Below are 18,216 nucleotides of genomic sequence, written 5' to 3' on the forward strand. Positions count from 1 at the left end.
GAAAATCCTCTCTCTCTCCCTGGGTGACCGCAGATACAGCCGCTGGAGGGAGTCAGCCGCTCGCTGCTTGTCTCTGCGCTGTGGCGACTCGCCTCGGTGACGGCCCCATGCAGCCCTCTGTGGCTGGGGACGCTGCTTCATTCTGCCTCACGGCTGGCTCTGGCCACGTACCCTGTTGCTATGGTTTGCCTTGGGCACCAGTCTGGGAGGAGCTTTGGGTCTACCTCCAGCTCTGTCTAAATACGTTGCAGTACGGGTAGAGGCTAACATGGGAAGAAAGTGGGGAGGAACTTGTTACCTGTGTGCTGCATGGAGCACTGGGGTGCTTGGTCTTGCCTGACACTCATTACCTGGTCTGTGCCCCACTGGGAAAGACTAGAGGAACTTTTTTATTGGTTGGGTTGTTTTTTTTTTTTCCAGCTCTTTGTTGGGGCAGCGATTTGCTCCTGAGTGAAGATGAGGTTGGTGGGAGTCATGCAGAGGTGAGTGAGCGTCACGGGCTGAGTTGAGAACCTTTTCAGGAAAACCACTTCTGAATGGGTGATATTGGCGCGTCAGGCATTTAATGGATCCTTGACTGCAAAAATAACCTGGTTTCTGACTGCGGTTCCTGCTAATGTGGTGTTGCTCTGCCCATGTCCCAAAAGCAGGGGGACAGTCCAGCCCTGGGGTCTGCAGCCCCCTGAGACGGGTGCCTGTTCAGATCCCTTGTGGCAGGGTCTCTCCCGCAGAGGAAGGAGGGATGCAGTGTGCTGCTCGGTGCCAGATCTTTTTGGCTGGCGGCTGCAGTAGGCATGAGTAATCTGCGAAAAATGCTTTTATCTGGTTTGCGAGATTTCCTGGTGCTCCAGAAACGTGTACCTGTAAACAAACAAATTAAATGGGATGACTAGTGGGGAGGGGATGGAGCTGGAGAGGAGCTGCAAGGGGCTGTGCAGCATTGCTGCCTTTTAAAGAGTTAAAGCTTTAACTTAATCCAGGCCTAATTATCCCCATCTGGCTGGGTCTGGCAGTGAAGGAAGGACTTGGCTGGCAAGCTGGCCCACACAGTGGCTAAAATAAATACAGGGGCCATCATGCAGCTGGGGGGAAAATCCCAGGCGGGGCGAGGCAGGGGTTCAAGTCACAGAGGAGGGGCGGAAAAGGCGCTGGGAAAGGTGAGATGGGCGAGCAGCGCGGCTGAAACGCCCAGTGCCGCAACCCCCCGGGGCCGAGCATCCCCCTTGGTGCTGTCGCTGGCATCCCAGCATCTGCCTCGCCCAGCCGAGGGCAACAGACCCCGCGCTGGCCAGGCGGGGGTCCCCCCTTCGGAGCTGGGGGACAAGTGAGTAACCCCCGTGTGCCTGTGCTGAGCCTCAAGTGTCCGGTTTCGGACCTTTCCAGAGGGGGATCAAGCTTCCAGTGCCTGCTGGCACCCGGAGGTGAATGGTGCAGCCTCGGGCAGGAGGAACCGTGGCGGCTCCCGGCGCTCACCTGCCCTGAGGGCGAGAGCGGCAACGGGATGACTGGGGGCTTTGGAGCATAAACCTCGGTGTAGCGTCCCACCAGCGAGGGTGGGGGCACTCGGTACTGTGATCGGTAGGAAATCGGTTACTTAGCACTTAAAGCATCAAGAATATGCTAAATAAAGCAGGGTGGGGTTTTTTTAATATGCTAGTTTCTAGTAACTTTGCAGCAACGTGTTTTTTTTTTTAAATTTCTGGCTACCTTTTCTGGCAAAGGGCGCCCAGAAGCAGCAAAACTGTGGGGAGCATGTGGCGCCTTTGGGAGAAGATGCTGTTGATGCCAATGGGTTTGGGGGCTGGGATGGTCTCAGCCCAGCTGATTGTCCCACGCGGTGTTTTGTTTTTCCCCCGGTTTTAAGGCGAGTTTTGCATGGGTCAGGGCAAAGGTGTCGTCCTTTACTGCCTTTGCGGGTTTTAAGCCCTATCCGGTGCTTTCCCATTTGCTTGGATTTAGCAAGGGGGAAAATCCCCCTAAAGACCCCTGGCTTTCCCCAGCGTGCTGTGGTGGTGCGACACGTGCCCACGGATGCGGGGGTGCAGCCGGGGCTCAGGGTAGTGCATTCTTGCCCTCCCAAAAGCCATCCGATGGTGGAGTTGCCAAACAGCCCCCCTCTTCATGACGATTATTTTAATCACAAGCGTCTTGTCTCCGCAGCCGAATGTCTTTCATAGACGGCGGAAAGTGAAATTTGTGCAATGTCTGTAGGAGGCTGAAGAAAGGCCCTTTGTGCGCCCCCCGCGCGGGCACTGGGCAGCTTCCAGCGGCACCCTCTGCCGCCCCACGGCTCCCGGCTGCTGGCGTGAATGCGCCGCTTGTCTAGAGACTGGGACCCGCTCTTAAAGCCGGAGCCGGGCTCCCCCGGCTAGTCTTACCGGTGGCCCCGGTGGGGCGGGCACGGCTCCGGGGGGCCGCTCGGCCACGACCCCAGGATGTTTCTGTACTGGAGGAAGCGGGGTGCCTACGAGCTGGAGGCTTTGCCTGCCGGGCTGGCCGGGCTGGAGTACGGGGCGGTGGAACGCTTCTCCTGGAGCTCCAGCCTGGACATCAGAGAGGAGCTCGGGGGTAGGTGGCTGGGGGTGCACGGGGGGGCTGGTGGGCTGCAGGCAGTTGCGCTTGGGCAAAAACCTCCAGCCCTGGCAATGAGGGTCAGGGGCCAGGAGAAGCTCTGGCTGCTGCGGGGATGCACTGGGCAATGCAATGTGGATGCTGCAGCGGGGATGGTGCAGGTGCAGCCAGGGAGCACCAAGTAAACTGCCCCGTGCTGCCAGCACCACTCCCTCCTGGCTCAGATGGATGTCTGAAACAGTGAGCTGCTGCAGCGTGCTCTAGTGCAAGCATGGTCTGGTTTCAAACTTGTTTGCCATCACTGGGAGAGCCAGGCGTGAAAACACAGCCGGCAGCAGCGGGAGAAGGAGGAGGTGACCGGCCGGGAAGAGGAGCTGATGGGGGCAGGATCCCTCCTCTGGCCCCTGAAGTGTCTGGTGGGGACCCAGACCCCCTCCTGCCTCCGCCAGAAATTGGGGCTCCCTCTGCGTGCTCTCTGCTGAGGAGCTCCCATCTGGCATGCCTAAGGCCCTAGTGCACGCGTGACCTGCTGCCAGGGTCAGCGTTTGGGAAGAGCCATGCGGCTCTGACTGTGCCGGTGGCTGGAGCCTGGGGCTGGTCCCTGGCACTGCCAGCCTCCGGCCAGCCTCGAGTTTTCGGTGAGTTTGGAAAACTTTCCCTTGGGTGCGTGAAAGAATTTCTTATTTGTTTCCGTTATTATTCCCGATAGGTCAAGTGAAACGGCGTCGGCGGGGGCCAGGGGGCCGGCCCAGCCCGGTGGACACTGTGGGGCGGCTGCGGGGACAGAGCCCTCATTGTGCTCCCGCCGCGGGGGCAGCGCGGCAGCCCCGGCTCCCAGCCGTCTCCCAGGAGGCAGCAAGCTGAGCCCTGCCCGGCTGCTCCTGCGCTGTCATCCAGCAGCTCCTGCCATGCTGCGGCAGCCCCTGCCCACGCGGGCAGCCCTGCCTGCGCCCAGGATCGCGTCCTGGCTGGGAGCTGGGGGAGCCAGTGCCGGTCCGGATTGACTCCCCCTCTCCGGGCAGAAGCAGCAGCTTTTTTGGCGCTGCCCCAAAAGGCGGCTTTTCCCGCAGACTGAGTCTAACCCCAGCCTTGGCCACCGTCCCGCTTGCGCCAGCGCGGATGCTGTTTTTGTTGGCAGGAGGGATGCGGGAGAGGGGAGTGGTGTTGTGGGGGAAGCCCCTGTGCCGGCTGCCCTGCTGCTGGGGCTGGTGTGGCCGTACTGTCCAGTGCAGCCATGCTGTCTGGTGCAGCCATGCTGCCTGGCCTCTCCGCATCCTCTGCATTGGCTCCATGCCTGGCAGGGCAGCTTCCCATCGGAGCATCCTTGCCCCACAGCAGGGCTGCCCTGCAGGATGGTGTTCATGCTGCTCTTTTGCTGTGAGCCATCCGGAGTCTGTTATTTTTAAACGATTAGACGAGACACATAACAAAAGCCTTCAAAATAGGATTTGTCCCTAAGGCCGATTTAACTGTCAAAGCTTAACCTGGCTTCTAAGCCCCTTTGGGGGCTGGTGAGTGGCAGATTTAGTGTTTCTGCTGCAGCCCTGGGCTGTGCCGGCCCCACGGGAGCTGGGGCAGGTCTGTGTCCTGATCCTGCAACTTGGGGTGCCAGGCAGGAGGTGCCAGATTCTGACGCTGCGGCATGCACGGTGCCTCCCCTGAGCAGGGATGCAGCGCTGGGCATGGGGTTTCATCCTCCTGGATAGGCTGCAGGGCAGGCAAGCCCAGCCTCGGCTGAGCCTGAGTGCTTTTCCAAGCTCTTAAACCCAGGGTTTGCGGTGCGGGAGCCTTGGCACAGCCCCCCTGTGTGGGCAGAGCTGGGAGCGGGGCTGGAGGGGGCTTACCACAGCACTCTGGCACTGACGCCCCCCTCTCTCCCGCAGCCGAGCCGTGCCCACCAGAGGAGACGGTGCTGCACTGCCAGAACCCTGACTGCACCAGCAAGAGGAAGGCGGCCAAGGTAGGTTCCTGTGGGATGGTGGGCAGCGCCGGGCAGCTGCCTTCTGCCGGGGCCTGGTGTTGGTCTTGTGAGTGAGAAGGGGCAGCCAGCAGTTTTGCCTGACCTGCCCTTCCTTGAAGCCCCCCTGGCATGGCTGGCAGCCCCCTGCCCTTCTTGCCCGTGCTGGGTATGCGTTCCCTGGTGGTATCGTGGTCCTGCCAGCATTTAACGGCGCGGCGGCGGCTTGCCTGTTTCCCCTAGCTAGTGTGATTTGGACTAATCCACTCCAGCCCGTCTGTCCCCCTGCTCGCTAACATGATGCCAGAGCGGATTTAGGGTCCCTTCTCTCCCACCGGCTGGCCGGGTGCGGGGCCAGGCTGGACCCACACATCGGCCCCCAATGGGTCCCCAGGGGTTCCCGCACCAGACCGTGAGCGGTGTCTTTCTGGTGCAGCAGGCAGGACGGCAGCCCCAGCCACGTCTGGAGGTGTGCTGCTGCGCTTTGTTTGCATGACTGGGGTGGCAGGGCCAGCGCTGGCGGGAGCACATGTGGTGCTGGGCTATGGCTGTCCTGGGGCACAGCCGGGACACCCTTGCTGCTGTTACCAGAGACCACTGACAGCGCCGAGCAGGTAGCGTGGGGCTGGCAGGTCCTGGCCGGGCTGGGGGCTCGTCCTGCCATGGCACGGAGCTGCATCGCATCCCCCCTCACTTTGTGAGGCAGCTGCTGAGGGCGAAGCTGCTGCGTGCCAGGAGCGCGGTGGGACCGGCAGCTGATCCCGAGGTGGGCAGAGGGGTTTGGGCATCCTGCCTGGCCCCTCCTGCGGGGACGAGCCCAGGGCTGAGCCACCAGCATGGAGTGGATGGGGAGCCCCGCATCCCGGTGGGGCGGCTGCTGAGGGTCCTGAGGGGTCCCCACCGAGCAAGCGCCAGCTGTGGTCACTGCCCGGAGCCCGCAGCCGTGCTCCACGTCCCACAGGTGCCACGATGGCCATGACAGTGTTGGGCTGGGGTACATGGTGGGAGAGGAGGAGGGCTGGGGTAAGGGGCATGGGGCATCCTGTGGGGCTGGTGGTAAGGCTGGCGTGTCTCTGGGGCTGTGGCTGCCTGATGGCAGGACACCAGCGAGCGCTGCGGTGCTGGGTGCCGCAGAGGGGCTGGTGGCCCCTCGGAGAACGCGCGGGTGGCAGGAGCACGTCAGCTCTGACCTCAGCAGTGCCGAGAGGAAGGAGGGCAGGAAGCGGGGGCGGCTGGAGCTGCACGGACACTTCCTCCCTGCAGCAGCACAGCGCACTGCAGGCAAGTCTGGGCAGGGCTCCCTCCTCCCCGGCAGCCCCTCGCACCCCTCCACATGCAGGGTGGCAATGGAGGTCCCATACAGGGATGGGGACACGCCAACAGTGCAGCGGGGCTCTCTGGCAGTGACTGGCAGCACCACGGTCCCCAGGAGCGGGGCCAGCCGGAACCCTCAGTGAGGCGGATGCTAGTTGGGGGTCACAGGCCTTTCACAGCGCTGGGGACCTGGCCGGGGGTTTAAAAATAACCCGCTGTGAATGCCCGGCGGGGCTGGGGCCGCAGCCGCAGCCGGCGCACAATCGGAGGAAACGCGCCGGCTTCGAGCATTGTTTCACTGCAGACGCTCACTTCCTCTGTCCTGCCGCGGGGACGCTGCTCTCTCCAGCACAAAGGGGCTGCAGCGCGGGAGCGCGGCGTCCCCGGCACCCGGCGAGGTGCAGGTGGTATGGGTACAGGTGACTGTCCCCCGGCTCCCCCTTCCTGTGCCCATGCATGTGCAGCCTTCCCGGGATCCCTGCTTAGTGTGGCGGAGCAGGGAGGCGGCTCTGTGGTGCAGAACCCCCTGCCTCGTGGTTGTATCCTGCTCACGCTGCTTTCCCTGCTCCCGTTCCAGCCTCAACGTTGCCCGTGAGTGGTGTACCAGCAGCAGTTGGGGACAGGAAGGGGGGGTCCCCGCTGCTCGTGGTGCTGCCTGTCCCTCCCACTGGCATGCCACGGCCAGTGGCCCCCGGGGCAGCCTGTGCTCGGCTGACGCATGTGCCCACAGGTATGCCACCACGTGGAGTGCCAGCGGCTGAACCGCAGCAGCCCCCTCAGCCTGTGTGAGCTCTGTGACGGCCGCCTCCATGGCGCCATGCACTTCGACGGCCACATTCGCTTCAACCTGCCCCCGCAAGGTGAGCCGGGCTGGATGCGGCCGGCACCGCTGCTCCTGGCGGCTCTGCAGCAGCGGGATGCGCTCGGGGGCGGCGTGGTGCAGCAATGGGAATGGGATGCGCTTGGGGCTGGCGCAGCACAGGGATGAAAGTGGGATGCAGCCGGAGCCAGGACAGGGCTGGGGGTCCTGGCACAGCCCAGCTCGACGCCCGTTTGCAGGCTCCATCCTGGCTCGCAACATGTCAACGCGCTCGTGCCCGCCGCGCACCAGTCCTGCCTTTGATATGGAGGAGGAGGAGGAGGAGGTACCGGTGGATAGCAGAGGGTGAGCCCCTGGCCCTGCATGTCCCCAGAATGTCCCCAGCCCGTGGTGTCCCCATCACCCTGCCTGCCCTGTGCCCACAGGGAGCGGAGGAGCTCGGCGCTGAAGCTGCCCAAGAAGAAGGCTCGGCGCAGGCACACAGACGTAAGGCACCAGCCCCTCTCCCTGGGGTGCTCTGCGGGGCAGTGGCGTGGCCCCAGCAGGCAGGATGGACCCCTGGGCAAGCGGCTGCCACCTCCCCCCAGGACCCCAGTAAGGAGTGCTTCACCCTGAAGTTCGACCTCAGCGTCGACGTCGAGGCGGAGATCGTGCCGGCTGCGAAGAAGAAGTCTCTGGGGTGAGTCTGCCAGGGACGGATGCAGGGATGGATGCGGGGACAGACACAGAGGCAGACGTGGGGCTCGTGTCCCTGCAGGGAGGTGCTGCTGCCGGTCTTCGAGAGGAAGGCGATCGAACCGGGCAAGGTGGACATCTACCTGGACCAGTCCCACACCCCGCTCTCTCTCCAGTTCGAGGCGTACCGCTTTGGGGGGCACTACCTGCGGGTGAAAGGTGCAGTGGGGGCCCAGCGGGAGGCTCGGCCACCCCGGGGCTCCTGGGGGACTCTGACCGCCCGATGCTCCCGCAGCTAAGCCTGGGGATGAGCTGAAGGTGGAGCAGGTGGCGCGGGACGCCAGGTCGGCCAGCCTGCCCATCCTGCACTCTGTCAGCACCGCCGCGCTCCTCAGGCCGGTGCCGGAGCTGGTGCCGGGACGCCGGGAGGGTGCCGACAGCCTGGTGAGTGCCGGGTGCCAGCCCTGGGGGAGGAATTGTGGAGGGGGTGGTGGGGTGCGGGATCCCCCCATAGCCGTCCTTGCTGGGAAGATGGGGGCAGCAGCACAGCATCTCCTGGATGGCCTTGTGTGGTGTGGGCTGAAGACCCCCCTGGAGCCCCAAGAGCCAGTTTGGCTCCTGGCTGTGCCATGCCAGCTGCGCCATAGTGGCAGTGTACGGGCAGCACCCTGTGCCAGGCGTGGCAGCTCAGCCAGTGGCACCAGTCCCGCGGCCGTGCTATGTACAGGCTGGTACCAGAGCAAGGGCAAACAGCAGCCCTGGGAGTCCCAGCGGTGGCAGCTGCTCGCTGCCATCCTGGCCCTGGGGCTCGCCCTGGCCGCCGGCCCTCCTCTCACTGCAGCGCCTGGCAGCTGCCGAGCACAGCTTGGTCCTGCCCCGTGGACCTTGACCCCAGATAAAGCGTGGGGCCGAGCTGGCCGCCACTCCCCGTGAGAGCAGGCTGCCACACTCGCAGGGAGCAGCTCCAGGGTGCCGGTGGGGGGGGATGCGGTGCTCAGCCCCACACCGGCGGCTCTTGAAGGTGGCAAGCTGGCTGTGTGGCCAGGGCTGGTGGCCGCCCGCGTCCAGCACTACGATGCCCGGCTACGGGACCAGCACGGCCCCAGCGGGGCGGAGGGGCCAGCGGGCACCCAACCACCCCCACGGGGGTCTCGGCCCCAAGTGCCTTTCTGGGGGCAGGCAGGAGCCGAGCCGCGCCAGAATGATGGGGCTGGCAGCGGCCGGAGCACCTGGGGACGCAGCGGCACGGTGAGTGACGGGGATGGTGCCCGCGGTGGCTTTCCCTACCTTGGGCCAGGGATGTGGGAGGGCGTGGGGCCATGCCAGCAGCGGTGGTGGCAGCATGCCATGTCCCGTGGCTTGGTGGCAGGAGCCCTGGCCCTGCTGCCCTTTGTGCCAGGGCAAGGAGATGGCAGCAGCCGCGTCCCGACATGGCCCAGGGATACATGGGGAGGCAGCCGGTGCAGCAGTGCCCGGGCTGGCGGGAGCCACTTGGCCATGACCCAGCTCTCATGGCCAGCCGGGGAGGCTTTGATCTCTGCCGGTGAATTGTTCGGCTCTGGTTAGCTTATCTGGTGAGGAGGGAAATTAGGTTTTCAGCGCTGGCCCCACCTCCTTTTGTTTCGGAGGAGCCCGGCTACTGCCTGCCCGGCTCCAGCTCCACCATCCGAGCTGGGAGCACGACTGGGCAGGCGGCTTGGCCAGGGTGCTGCACCCCGTGGGATGCCCTGAGCCTCCACACTGCCAGGGCAACTTGCCCACGACCAGACGGGCTTGGCCAGGCAGCACCCGGGGTCCCGTGCCCCCGGGATGCAGGTAGGCAGGTCAGTGCGGGCAGGGAAGCATGGCCGGGGGGACCGTGCTGCCTGGGGGTGCCATCTGGGTGTCTGTCCATCCCATGGGTGCTCGAGGTTAGCCCTGCTGTAGCATCGTGCTGCACCATGCCGCTGTCCCCATCTTGGTGGCCTGGGCGCGTGGTGCCGGGCGCTGACCTGGTGGGCACCGGCTGTCCCCACCGCAGGCTCCAGGCCGGCGGAGGAAGAACATGACAGAGTTCCTGGGGGATGCCAGCATCCCTGGCCCCGAGCCGACTCCCCATGGCGGCGGCTCCCTGCCCACCAATGGCACTGACACATGGAAGAACCGTGCTGCCAGCCGCTTCAGCGGCTTCTTCGGCTCCGGCACCAGTGCTGGCTCCTTTGGGCGGGTAGGTGGTACGCGGGCACGGGGAGGGGGCGTGGGAGCTGCCCGCAGTGACGCTGGGGAGCTGGGATGGGTCCCCCTGGGTCTCGAGGTCCCTGTAGGCAGGGCGAGGGGGTCCGTGGCACATCCCCGCCGGCCCCCCGCCCAGCCACTCTGCCCCCCCGCTTTCGGCCAGGAGACTGAGAAGCTGGAGCAGCTGGCGAGCAGGCTGCACGCCTATGGCACCTTCGGGCTGCCCAAGCTGCCGCCCCAGCTCCGCTTCGACTGCGACTCCTGGGAGGAGGACGGGGACGAGGCTGGGCTGGCGCTGGAGGACAGCTGGCAGCAGATCATCCGGGGTGCGGAGGTAGGGCCGAGGGGCTGGGGGGCTGCGGTGGCTCTGCCCAGCCACTGGCATGGCGCTGACACTCAGCCTGGCAGGCCCTGTCGCGCCGGCAGTGTCACCAGCAGGAAGCTATCTGGGAGCTGCTGCACACCGAGGCCACCTACATCCGCAAGCTCAAAGTCATCACCGACGTGAGTGCTGGCGGCAGCTGCGCCGCGGCGGGGGGCCGGGGGCTGCAACTGCACCCCACCGGCTCCCCGCTCTGTCCCCGCAGCTCTTCCTCTGCTGCCTGCTGAACCTGCAGGAGTCGGGGCTGCTCTGCGAGGTGAGCAGTGGGGGGCTGCGGAGGCTGGGGACCCCCGGCTCAGGGATGGGACCCCGGTCTGGCCACGCTGGCAGGGTGAGGGTGCCGTCCCTGCGCAGCTGCCTGCCTCACCCCTGCAGGTGGATGCCGAGCGGCTCTTTGGCAACGTCGGGGAGATCATCCGACTGCACCGTGAGCTGTGGCGCAGTGTCATGGCCCCGGTGCTGGCCAAGGCGCGCCGGACTGGGGCGCTGCTCGACCCCATCGACTTCCTTGACGGCTTCAAGATGGTGAGTGGGGACCCTGTGCCACAGTAGGGGGCTGTGCTGCGCCGCGCCCGGCAGTGACCCCCCTGTGCCCCCAGTTCGGCTCCCTCTTCAAGCCCTACATGCGGTACTGCATGGAGGAGGAGGGCTGCATGGAGTACATGCGGGCGCTGCTGCGGGACAGCGAGCTCTTCCGCGCCTACGTGACGGTAAGGAGAGCGGGTGGGGGCCGGGGCCGGTGCTGGGGCCGGTGCCAGAGCTGACGCCTGCGTGCTGCAGTGGGCCGAGAAGCACGAGCAGTGCAGCCGCCTGAAGCTGAGCGACATGCTGGTGAAGCCCCACCAGCGCCTCACCAAGTACCCGCTGCTCCTCAAGTCCGTGCTGAAGAAGACAGACGACCCACGCGCCCGCGACGCTGTCACCGCCATGGTAAGGGGCCGGGGGCACAGGGTGGCAGGGCGCGGCGTGGGGTGGTCCCCCCCAGCCCCTCGCACCCACCACTCCGGCTGCAGATTGGCTCTGTGGAGCACTTCATCAACTACATCAACTCACGGATGCGCCAGCGGCAGGAGCGGCAGCGCCTGGCCGCCATCCTCGACCGCATCGATGCCTACGAGGTGGTGGAGGGCAGCACGGATGAGGTGGACAAGGTAGGCTGGGCATGGCGGAGCTGCCATGCCATGCCATGCCATGCCATGCCATGCCACCCTGTGTCTTGCTGCCCCATGCCATGTTACTCAATGCCACCCCATGCCATGCTACCTCATGTCATGTCATACCACCCTATGCCATACCATGCTATGCCACCCTATGTCATTTCAAGCCAAGCCAAGCCAGCCCATGCCATGTCATACCACCCAATGCTATGCTATGCTACCCCATGCCACCACATGCCATGCCGTGCCATGCCACCCTATGCCATGCCTGGCGCTGATGCCGGGGGCTCCTGGCAGCTGCTGAAGGAGTTCCTGCGGCTGGACCTGACGGCCCCCATCCCTGGCACCTCCCCGGAGGACACCCGGCAGCTCCTTCTTGAGGGCAGCCTGCGGATGCGGGAAGGTAAAGACAGCAAGGTAAGGACTGTGGGGGATGGGGAGCCTCAGCCCTGGCCCCGGCCCCGGCCCCGGCCTGCCCATCGCCCTGGCCGGTGCCCATGGCCCCGCTCTTGCCCCCAGATGGACGTCTACTGCTTCCTCTTCACTGACCTCTTCCTCATCACCAAGCCCCTCAAGAAGGCTGAGCGCACCAAGGTGGTCCGGCAGCCCTTGCTGGTGGACAAGGTCATCTGCCGGGAGCTCAGAGACCCGGGTGAGTGGCGCTGGGGGCGCTGGGGGCCGCGGAGGGGGTCCCTGCCCGCTGCTGATGGCCCCCGCCCGCAGGCTCCTTCCTCCTCATCTACCTGAATGAGCTGGGGAGCGCCGTGGCTGCCTACACCTTCCAGGCCAGCGGGCAGTCGCTGTGCCGCAGCTGGGTCGAGGCGGTGCGCAACGCCCAGGTGAGGGACATGTGGGGTGGGCGGGGGTCCCACGGGCACCCTGTGCCTCTCTCATGCCTCCCCCTCCCCAGAACCTGCTGCAGCAGCTGCGGCAGCGCCGGGGCCTGGAGGAGGAGGAGGAGGAGGAGGAGGAGGATGGCGAGAGCGGTGCCTCGGCCGCCAGTTCACCCACCGTCCTGCGCCACGGCAGCACCAGCCCGGACTCACAGCGGTGGTAGGGAGCGGGAGGGGGGCCCCACGCACCCCCAACCTGGCGCAGCCCTCTCCTCACCCTGCTGCCCCTGCAGCCCCTCCGACAGCTCCACTGAGACCCTCGCCGTGGTGGTGGCAGACGGCAGCGACGAGCTCTCCTCCCCGGACTGGGATGCGGGGCCATTCGGCTCGACCTCGGACGGCTCCTCCATCAGCACCAGCACCTCTGCTGAGACCCCCACCCAGGAGCTGCCCGCGGGTGCCCTGCCTGTACCCCTGTCCCATGGCGTGGCCCCCCTGGCTGGCAGCTGCCGCTCATCCTCCATTGACAGCGCCTACGGCACGCTCTCACCAGCCTCGCTGCGGGACTTCGGCCAACAGCCGAAGGGGGCAGCCGAGGAGGGGCGGGAGCCCCCCCGGGCCCCGCAGCCCCCCTCGCCCCGGCTGCGCCGCCGGACACCTGTGCAGCTCCTGCCCTGCCCGGCCAGGGTGCTTAAGTCCAAGTCGGAGGCCAGCTTGCCCCAGCTCCTGCCCCCTGGCCCCCCAGCCCCCCTCAGCCAGAGCCGCAGCCTCTCTGACCTCTGCGCCGGCCCCCCCCGGACTAGCCAAGCTGCTGGCTCCCCAGCTGCCCCCCGCAGCAGTGGCAGCTCTGCCTCCGAGCTCTCAGAGCCGGACGAGCCAGCGGAGAGCCCAGCGTCCCTCCCAGGGGAGCTCAGTCGTGACCCCCCGCCCGCTGCCCACCGGACCCTCTCGCACCCGCAGTCGGCACAGCACCGCAAGCTGACGCTAGCGCAGCTCTACCGGATCCGGACCACGCTGCTGCTCAACTCCACGCTGACCGCCTCGTAAGTGCACTCCTGCCCACATGCTCCCGGAGGATGCTTTGGCCCTCCCAGATACTCGCCGCGGCTGGGTGCCAGGTCCCAGTGCTGAGGGTATCTCTCCCCACTCTGTGCCTTGCAGGGAGGTCTGAGAGCTGCCTGGGCAGCAACCACAGACACGTGGCCACGCTGAGGAGCTGCTCCCGCTTCTAACCGTAGCATAACACCGGGGCTGGGCAGAGCGGGCTCTGGGATGCCACGTTGGTGGGGCATGGATGGGGATGGAGACCGGTCCCCTCGGCGAGGATGGGTCCTGGGCATGGTGGCACGGGGCTCCCCGCTTCTCCCCAGAGTGGGGACAGACATGGCACGTGGCTCGTGCTGAACCCCTGTCCGCAGAGATGAGGGTTGTCAGTAGGGGCCCAGCTGCCCCATGGTGTGTCAGGCAGGGAATTGCAGGGTTGCGGAGGGCCCTGAGGTGGCTCCCGTGGGTGAGGAAGGGATGACAACGTTGGCGGTGGTGAGCGGGGAAGGTGTTGAGAGGGACGTGGCAGCATGGTGCTGTGGGCAGCGCGGGGAGGAGGCTGGGGCTGGTGGCAGGAGGGGGATGGTGCTGGGCTGGGGCGGGCAGCGGCCCCAGGGTCTGGCTGGGGCAGGGTTTGCCCTGTGGGGTGAGATGGGTGGCAGCAGGTGGCAGCGCCTGGGGCCGGAGCGTGGGAGCTGCGGGGGGACGTGGCGGCGGCCCGAGCGCCAGCTGCTGTCCCATGCCGGGCTGTGCTCTGCGTCCCAGCCGAGCAATAAAACCAGCTGGTGCACGCTCGCACCCGCCTCGCCTCTCCTTTGGTCGCGGTGGCACCCTACGACTCGGCAGCACTGGAATGGGCACGCGGCATGGCTGAGGGAGCTCTACTGGGGCAGACATCGTGGCGAGGCTGGGGGCGGCTCCAGCCTTGTGCCCTGGGACACAGGGTGGGGATGGAGCCCTGGGGAGGGGCATCAGTGCTGCTCCCTGCACCACCCGCATCCCCCCCAGCCACGGTGGGTCCGTGCCAGCAGGAAACGGAGGGCGGCGACCGGGCAGCCCACGGCGAGGCGGCACAGGTCCCTCCCGTGCCCGGCGCTCCCGTCATGTGGTTTCGCACCCCCTGGACTTATTTCCAAAAAAAGCATTTCCTCCTGCTGTGGTTGGGTGTAAAAGCCTGTGTGGGGAGGGCTGGCGCTCACTAACCACGCATCGCGCACTGCTGGCGGCGGCAGCGATGGGGTGCCGGGACACCCTGCCTGGGTGCTGAGCTGCCCCAACACCCCACTGTGCCCAGCGCCCCAGTCCCCTTGCCGCCCCGGCATGACCCAGCCGTATCAGCCACAAGGATGAAGCGCTGCTGCCCAGGGGCGGCTTGGGTGAGTGCGGCGGCACCGGGACTGTGGCCACGGGGGTCTGGAGGAGGAGGGTTGTAGGGTAAGCCCAGTGCCCAGTCTGCCAAAAACGCTCACCCCCCTAGCTGAACACCTGGGACTGGGATCTGCCTCGCCAAAGCGCCTGCAGCGTGGCACGTCTACGGGGACTGCAGGCACGGCCATGATGCAGCCGTGGGAACTCTGGGCTCAACCCATGGGGCTGCAGGCAGGGCACTGCCACGGGGACCAGCTGTGCTGACAGCCTGTGGGCGCGGGTCGGGGCTGCTGGTGGTGGTGGCTGCCGGTGGCCATCCCGGGGCTGGCCAGGTGGCTGCCCTGGCACTTGGGCACTGGGAGCGGAGGCCTCACCAGGGCCACATTACGGGCAGGAGTGGTGCTTGCGCAGCACAGGAAGCGGTGGCTCTCCCCACCGCACAGCCGGCGGTGGGATGGCACCTGTGCGGCAGCTCCCCTGCCTGGGGGCACCTGCTCCCTGTGCTGGGGCGGGGGGCAGCCGCCCGCTGGCAGGCAGGGCCCCTCCACGGGAAGGTCGTGCCTCAGCGGTGACTCAGACGTGCCGCTGGCAGCCGGGGCTGAGGCGGCTGCCCTGATCCGCCGGCGGCGCTCTGCAAGCGGGGCGGCCCGTGCGCAGTTTCCAGTCCGCTGGCGGCGGCGGGTTTAATAGAAAATGATTCAGCTGCCGTAATCGGGGCCATCGTGGCTGGGAAATCCAGCCCCCAGCGAGGAATCCCCTGGCTCCCTGCCCGCGCTGCCAGCGCCGTGACCCTCCCCGGCGCGGGGCGTGGTGGCGTGGGTGCCCGCTGCCGCCCCCGCCAGGGCTGTCCGGGGAGCGGGGCTCCCCTGGGTGCAGCACCCTGGGCGGGGGGAGTGGTGACCTAGTTTGGGACGCACGTACGAGGTGCGATAGCATCAGGGAGAGCGTGAGCTGGGCACGGCTTCCTCTCGGGGAGGAAATCGCCACCTCTGCAAGGGAGATAAACCCCAGGAAAGCCGATGCCGACAGCGCTAACCCTCCTGTGCCCGGCTGCCAAAGACTCCCCGGGCTGGCCATCCTGTTGGCAGGAGCACTGGCACCGCTGGCGGTTTGTGCACCCAACTCCCTTGTCCCCGTCCCCAGGGACATGGTGGGGGGCAGGCGGTTGAGCATACCGGCCCTGCTCCCCAGCCCCCCTTCCTGGCCAGCCTGGCAGCACCATTTGCAGAACACACGAGAGGCACCTGATGGTGGCCCCCAGGTGCAGGGGGTGGCACGGTGGCCCCTGCGGTGTGCGTGCCCTGCAGCGCCAGCAGGAAGCTGCTTGCTCAGGTACAGCAGGGAAAGCACAGTGCAGGGGCTGCCGTGGGGCATTCCCGGCCCTGGGGCCACACACCCGCGCAGCTCTGGGGCATGGGGCCATGGCTCCAGCCGTCCTGCCTGGTGCAGGCACCAGTGTTCATGTGGTACTGAGCCAGGCTCGGCTCTGGCTCAGACAGCCCAGCATGTGCGGCTGGAAAGGTGGGGAGAGCAGCGCAAGGGCTGCCCCCCAAGGCACAGCTCCTGGAGCACCCCGGCTGCCTGCATCCCTGCCGTCTCCCTGCCCACAGGTGATCCTGGCAGCGCTGTGGCTGGCAACGAGTGAATTGCAGCCCCCTGGGTGCCAGGACTGTACCGTGCTGCGGGGGCAGCGGGTCCCGGTGCGGCTGCCCACCCGCCCACGGAGGCACGCCACCAGACTCCCCTGCCCCGCTGGCACGAACTGGATTGAGGGGGCTCGCCGGTGCTGCGCCCAGTGTCCCGCAGGTGAGAGCCGCCCTGGCACTGCGGCACGGCACACTGGCACACCGTGGCACACCAGGCACATCGGCTTGGGTGGCCATGCTCCCCGTCACCCCAATGTCCCTGCAGGGATGTTCCTGTTCAGGCCCTGCTCGAGGCACAGCAACGACAGCGTCTGCGCCGCCTGTCCTGCCGGCACCTTCCTCGCCCAGCCCAACACCCACCCCAAGTGCCAGGCTTGTTACGAGTGTGACCGCCAAGGTGAGTTGGCGGTGTGCCACACCATGCCCGTGCCATGCCATGCCATGCCATGCTGCATGGTGCTGTGCTGTGCCATGCAGCGCTGTGCCGTGCCTCTCACCGCCTGTCTCCTGCAGCTTTCCAGAGTGTGCTGAGCAACTGCTCGGCCACCAGCAACGTCGCCTGCGGCTGCGAGCCCGGCCGCTTCCGCGACTGTCTCGATGAGCACTGCAGTGACTTCTCCTGCCAGCAGTGCCAGCCCTGCACTGGGCGGCTCATCCAGCGGCCATGTGAGTGCTGCCGGCCAGCCTGCTGTGTGCCCCCACTGGCTGTGCCGCTTCGCTGTGCCGCCCTGCCTGACACCCACCCTCTCCCCAGGCTCGGAGGCGCAGGACACGCTCTGCGGCAGCTGCAAGCCTGACTTCTACGCTGAGGGCAGTGAGTGCCGGCCGTGCCCCACGTAAGCGCTGACCCTCCCTGTGCCCTGTCTGGGGACACGTGCGAGGCCCGTGGCATGGTGCAGCACGGCGCCCATGGCTCCCCTCTCCTTGCAGGAGCTCCCCAGAGACGTGCAGCAAGGAGTGCCAGCGGGTGTGTGGCAGTGGCCAAGGTGCGGGGGCAGCGGGGCCAGGGGTGGTGGTGCGGGGGACGCCGGGACAGCTGGCTGATGGGGATGCTCCTGCTCATCCTTGCAGGTTCAGGGCTGGAGTACGTCCTGCTCGCGCTCACCGGGCCCCTCTTCCTGGGCGCCCTTGCCATCTACCACAAGAGGAAGCAGCTCCAGCATGATGCCCCAGCAGGCGGCCCCCTCCCTGTGGCACGGGCGGCCACCCCCACAGCTGGGGCTGTGGCCACACCATGGTGCCAGGTCAGTGCCCGGGGGCGGGACAGCATGTGTTGGACCCAGCTGTGCTCCCCCCAGGTGACAGAGCATGCCACCGGCATGGCAAGGCGGAGCCCTGAGCACCAGACCTTACTGCGGGAGCAGCCCCGCGGTGCTGCACAGCCAGGCGGCGAGGTGGAGCGCTCTGCCCCTCCAGAGCCCCGCAGCACCCTGCTGCAGGGCAGCCAGCTCTACACTGTCATCGACGCAGTGCCGGTGCGGCGCTGGAAGGAGTTCATGCGGGTGCTGGAGCTACGGGAGGCAGAGATCGAGTTGGTGGAGCTGGAGGTGACCCACATCCGCGACCAGCAGTACGAGATGCTGAAGCGCTGGTGCCAGCAGACCAGCGCCACGCTCGACCGCGTCTTCGCTGCCCTGGAGCACATGGAGCTGGCCGGCTGCGCCGAGGTGCTGCGCCGGAGCCTGCTGGCGGGCCCCTGACCCCCCTGGCGCCACCACCCTGGCAGAGGGAGGTCCTGGCACCTCCCCAGCTCGCCGGGTGCCTCGGCTGAGGTGTACCCCTAAGTATTGTTACTTATGCCGTGTAGACATTTTATGTCAGTTTTATGTCCCCTCCCCACCTGCCCATCCCCCCTATTTATGTCCCCCTGCTCCCAGGTCCGGGTGGGACCCCGTGCCCCGGCATGCCGGCTGCCCAGCCGCTCGCGGGACGAGCGGGCGCTGAGCCCGCCGTGAACCCATGGGATAGTTCTCGAGGCCGCCCGCTGCCGGGCGCGCCTGCCCCAGCCCCAATAAAGTGGCGTGTTCTCCATCCGCTGGCCCCTGGCCCTTCTTCCCGGGGCTGCGCTGGCCTGGCCGGGCACTGGGGCACCCCTGGCATCGGGGCCACCACAGGTGATGGTGGTGATGTGGGTGATGGGGGTGGTACGGGCGATGGGCGCACCACAGTGGGCACAGCGCAGGGCTGGCAGGGGGGTGGCGTTGGCAGCCCCAGAAAGGCGCGGGGCACTAATGG

General features: G+C 66.7%; 2 protein-coding genes across 5 annotated transcripts; both read left to right on the forward strand.

Moving 5' to 3' along the window:
• Positions 1-466: 466 nt before the first annotated feature.
• Positions 467-13,765, forward strand: PLEKHG5 (pleckstrin homology and RhoGEF domain containing G5). Of its 2 annotated transcripts, XM_075172135.1 has the most exons (23): positions 467-482; positions 4,455-4,531; positions 6,573-6,702; positions 6,902-7,007; positions 7,088-7,148; positions 7,250-7,341; positions 7,420-7,556; positions 7,633-7,781; positions 8,517-8,585; positions 9,358-9,543; positions 9,715-9,885; positions 9,960-10,055; positions 10,139-10,189; positions 10,309-10,458; positions 10,533-10,643; positions 10,714-10,863; positions 10,947-11,084; positions 11,388-11,507; positions 11,610-11,742; positions 11,814-11,929; positions 12,001-12,143; positions 12,217-12,966; positions 13,085-13,765. In XM_075172135.1, the coding sequence occupies exons 3-23, from the start codon at positions 6,660-6,662 to the stop codon at positions 13,092-13,094; spliced, it is 2,982 nt and encodes a 993-aa protein (XP_075028236.1). In that variant the 5' UTR covers positions 467-482; positions 4,455-4,531; positions 6,573-6,659; the 3' UTR covers positions 13,095-13,765. The 2 variants fall into 2 exon arrangements, with proteins under 2 accessions (XP_075028236.1, XP_075028237.1); XM_075172136.1 differs by lacking the exon at positions 8,517-8,585.
• Positions 13,766-14,137: 372 nt separating this feature from the next.
• TNFRSF25 (TNF receptor superfamily member 25) lies at positions 14,138-18,211 on the forward strand. 3 transcript variants are annotated; one of them, XM_075172155.1, is made up of 7 exons: positions 14,138-14,343; positions 15,946-16,141; positions 16,247-16,378; positions 16,495-16,647; positions 16,736-16,817; positions 16,912-16,967; positions 17,053-18,211. In XM_075172155.1, the coding sequence occupies exons 1-7, from the start codon at positions 14,314-14,316 to the stop codon at positions 17,679-17,681; spliced, it is 1,278 nt and encodes a 425-aa protein (XP_075028256.1). In that variant the 5' UTR covers positions 14,138-14,313; the 3' UTR covers positions 17,682-18,211. The 3 variants fall into 3 exon arrangements, with proteins under 3 accessions (XP_075028256.1, XP_075028254.1, XP_075028255.1); XM_075172153.1 differs by having other exon boundaries at positions 14,138-16,141; XM_075172154.1 differs by having other exon boundaries at positions 15,946-16,378.
• Positions 18,212-18,216: the final 5 nt, after the last annotated feature.

This window comes from Calonectris borealis, chromosome 23, assembly GCF_964195595.1.
Source record: "Calonectris borealis chromosome 23, bCalBor7.hap1.2, whole genome shotgun sequence".
NCBI lineage: Eukaryota > Metazoa > Chordata > Aves > Procellariiformes > Procellariidae > Calonectris > Calonectris borealis.

Excerpts from the sequence above, each read along its gene's own strand:
- PLEKHG5 (XM_075172135.1), top strand. The coding sequence starts at position 6,660 with ATGCACTTCGACGGCCACATTCGCTTCAACCTGCCCCCGCAAG. Across the intron at positions 10,056-10,138 it reads AGCTCAAAGTCATCACCGAC|CTCTTCCTCTGCTGCCTGCT; the intron begins GTGAGTGCTGGC and ends CTGTCCCCGCAG. Across the intron at positions 11,085-11,387 it reads GCACGGATGAGGTGGACAAG|CTGCTGAAGGAGTTCCTGCG; the intron begins GTAGGCTGGGCA and ends GGCTCCTGGCAG.
- TNFRSF25 (XM_075172153.1), top strand. The coding sequence starts at position 15,583 with ATGGTGGCCCCCAGGTGCAGGGGGTGGCACGGTGGCCCCTGCGGTGTG. Across the intron at positions 16,379-16,494 it reads TTACGAGTGTGACCGCCAAG|CTTTCCAGAGTGTGCTGAGC; the intron begins GTGAGTTGGCGG and ends TGTCTCCTGCAG. Across the intron at positions 16,968-17,052 it reads GGTGTGTGGCAGTGGCCAAG|GTTCAGGGCTGGAGTACGTC; the intron begins GTGCGGGGGCAG and ends TCATCCTTGCAG.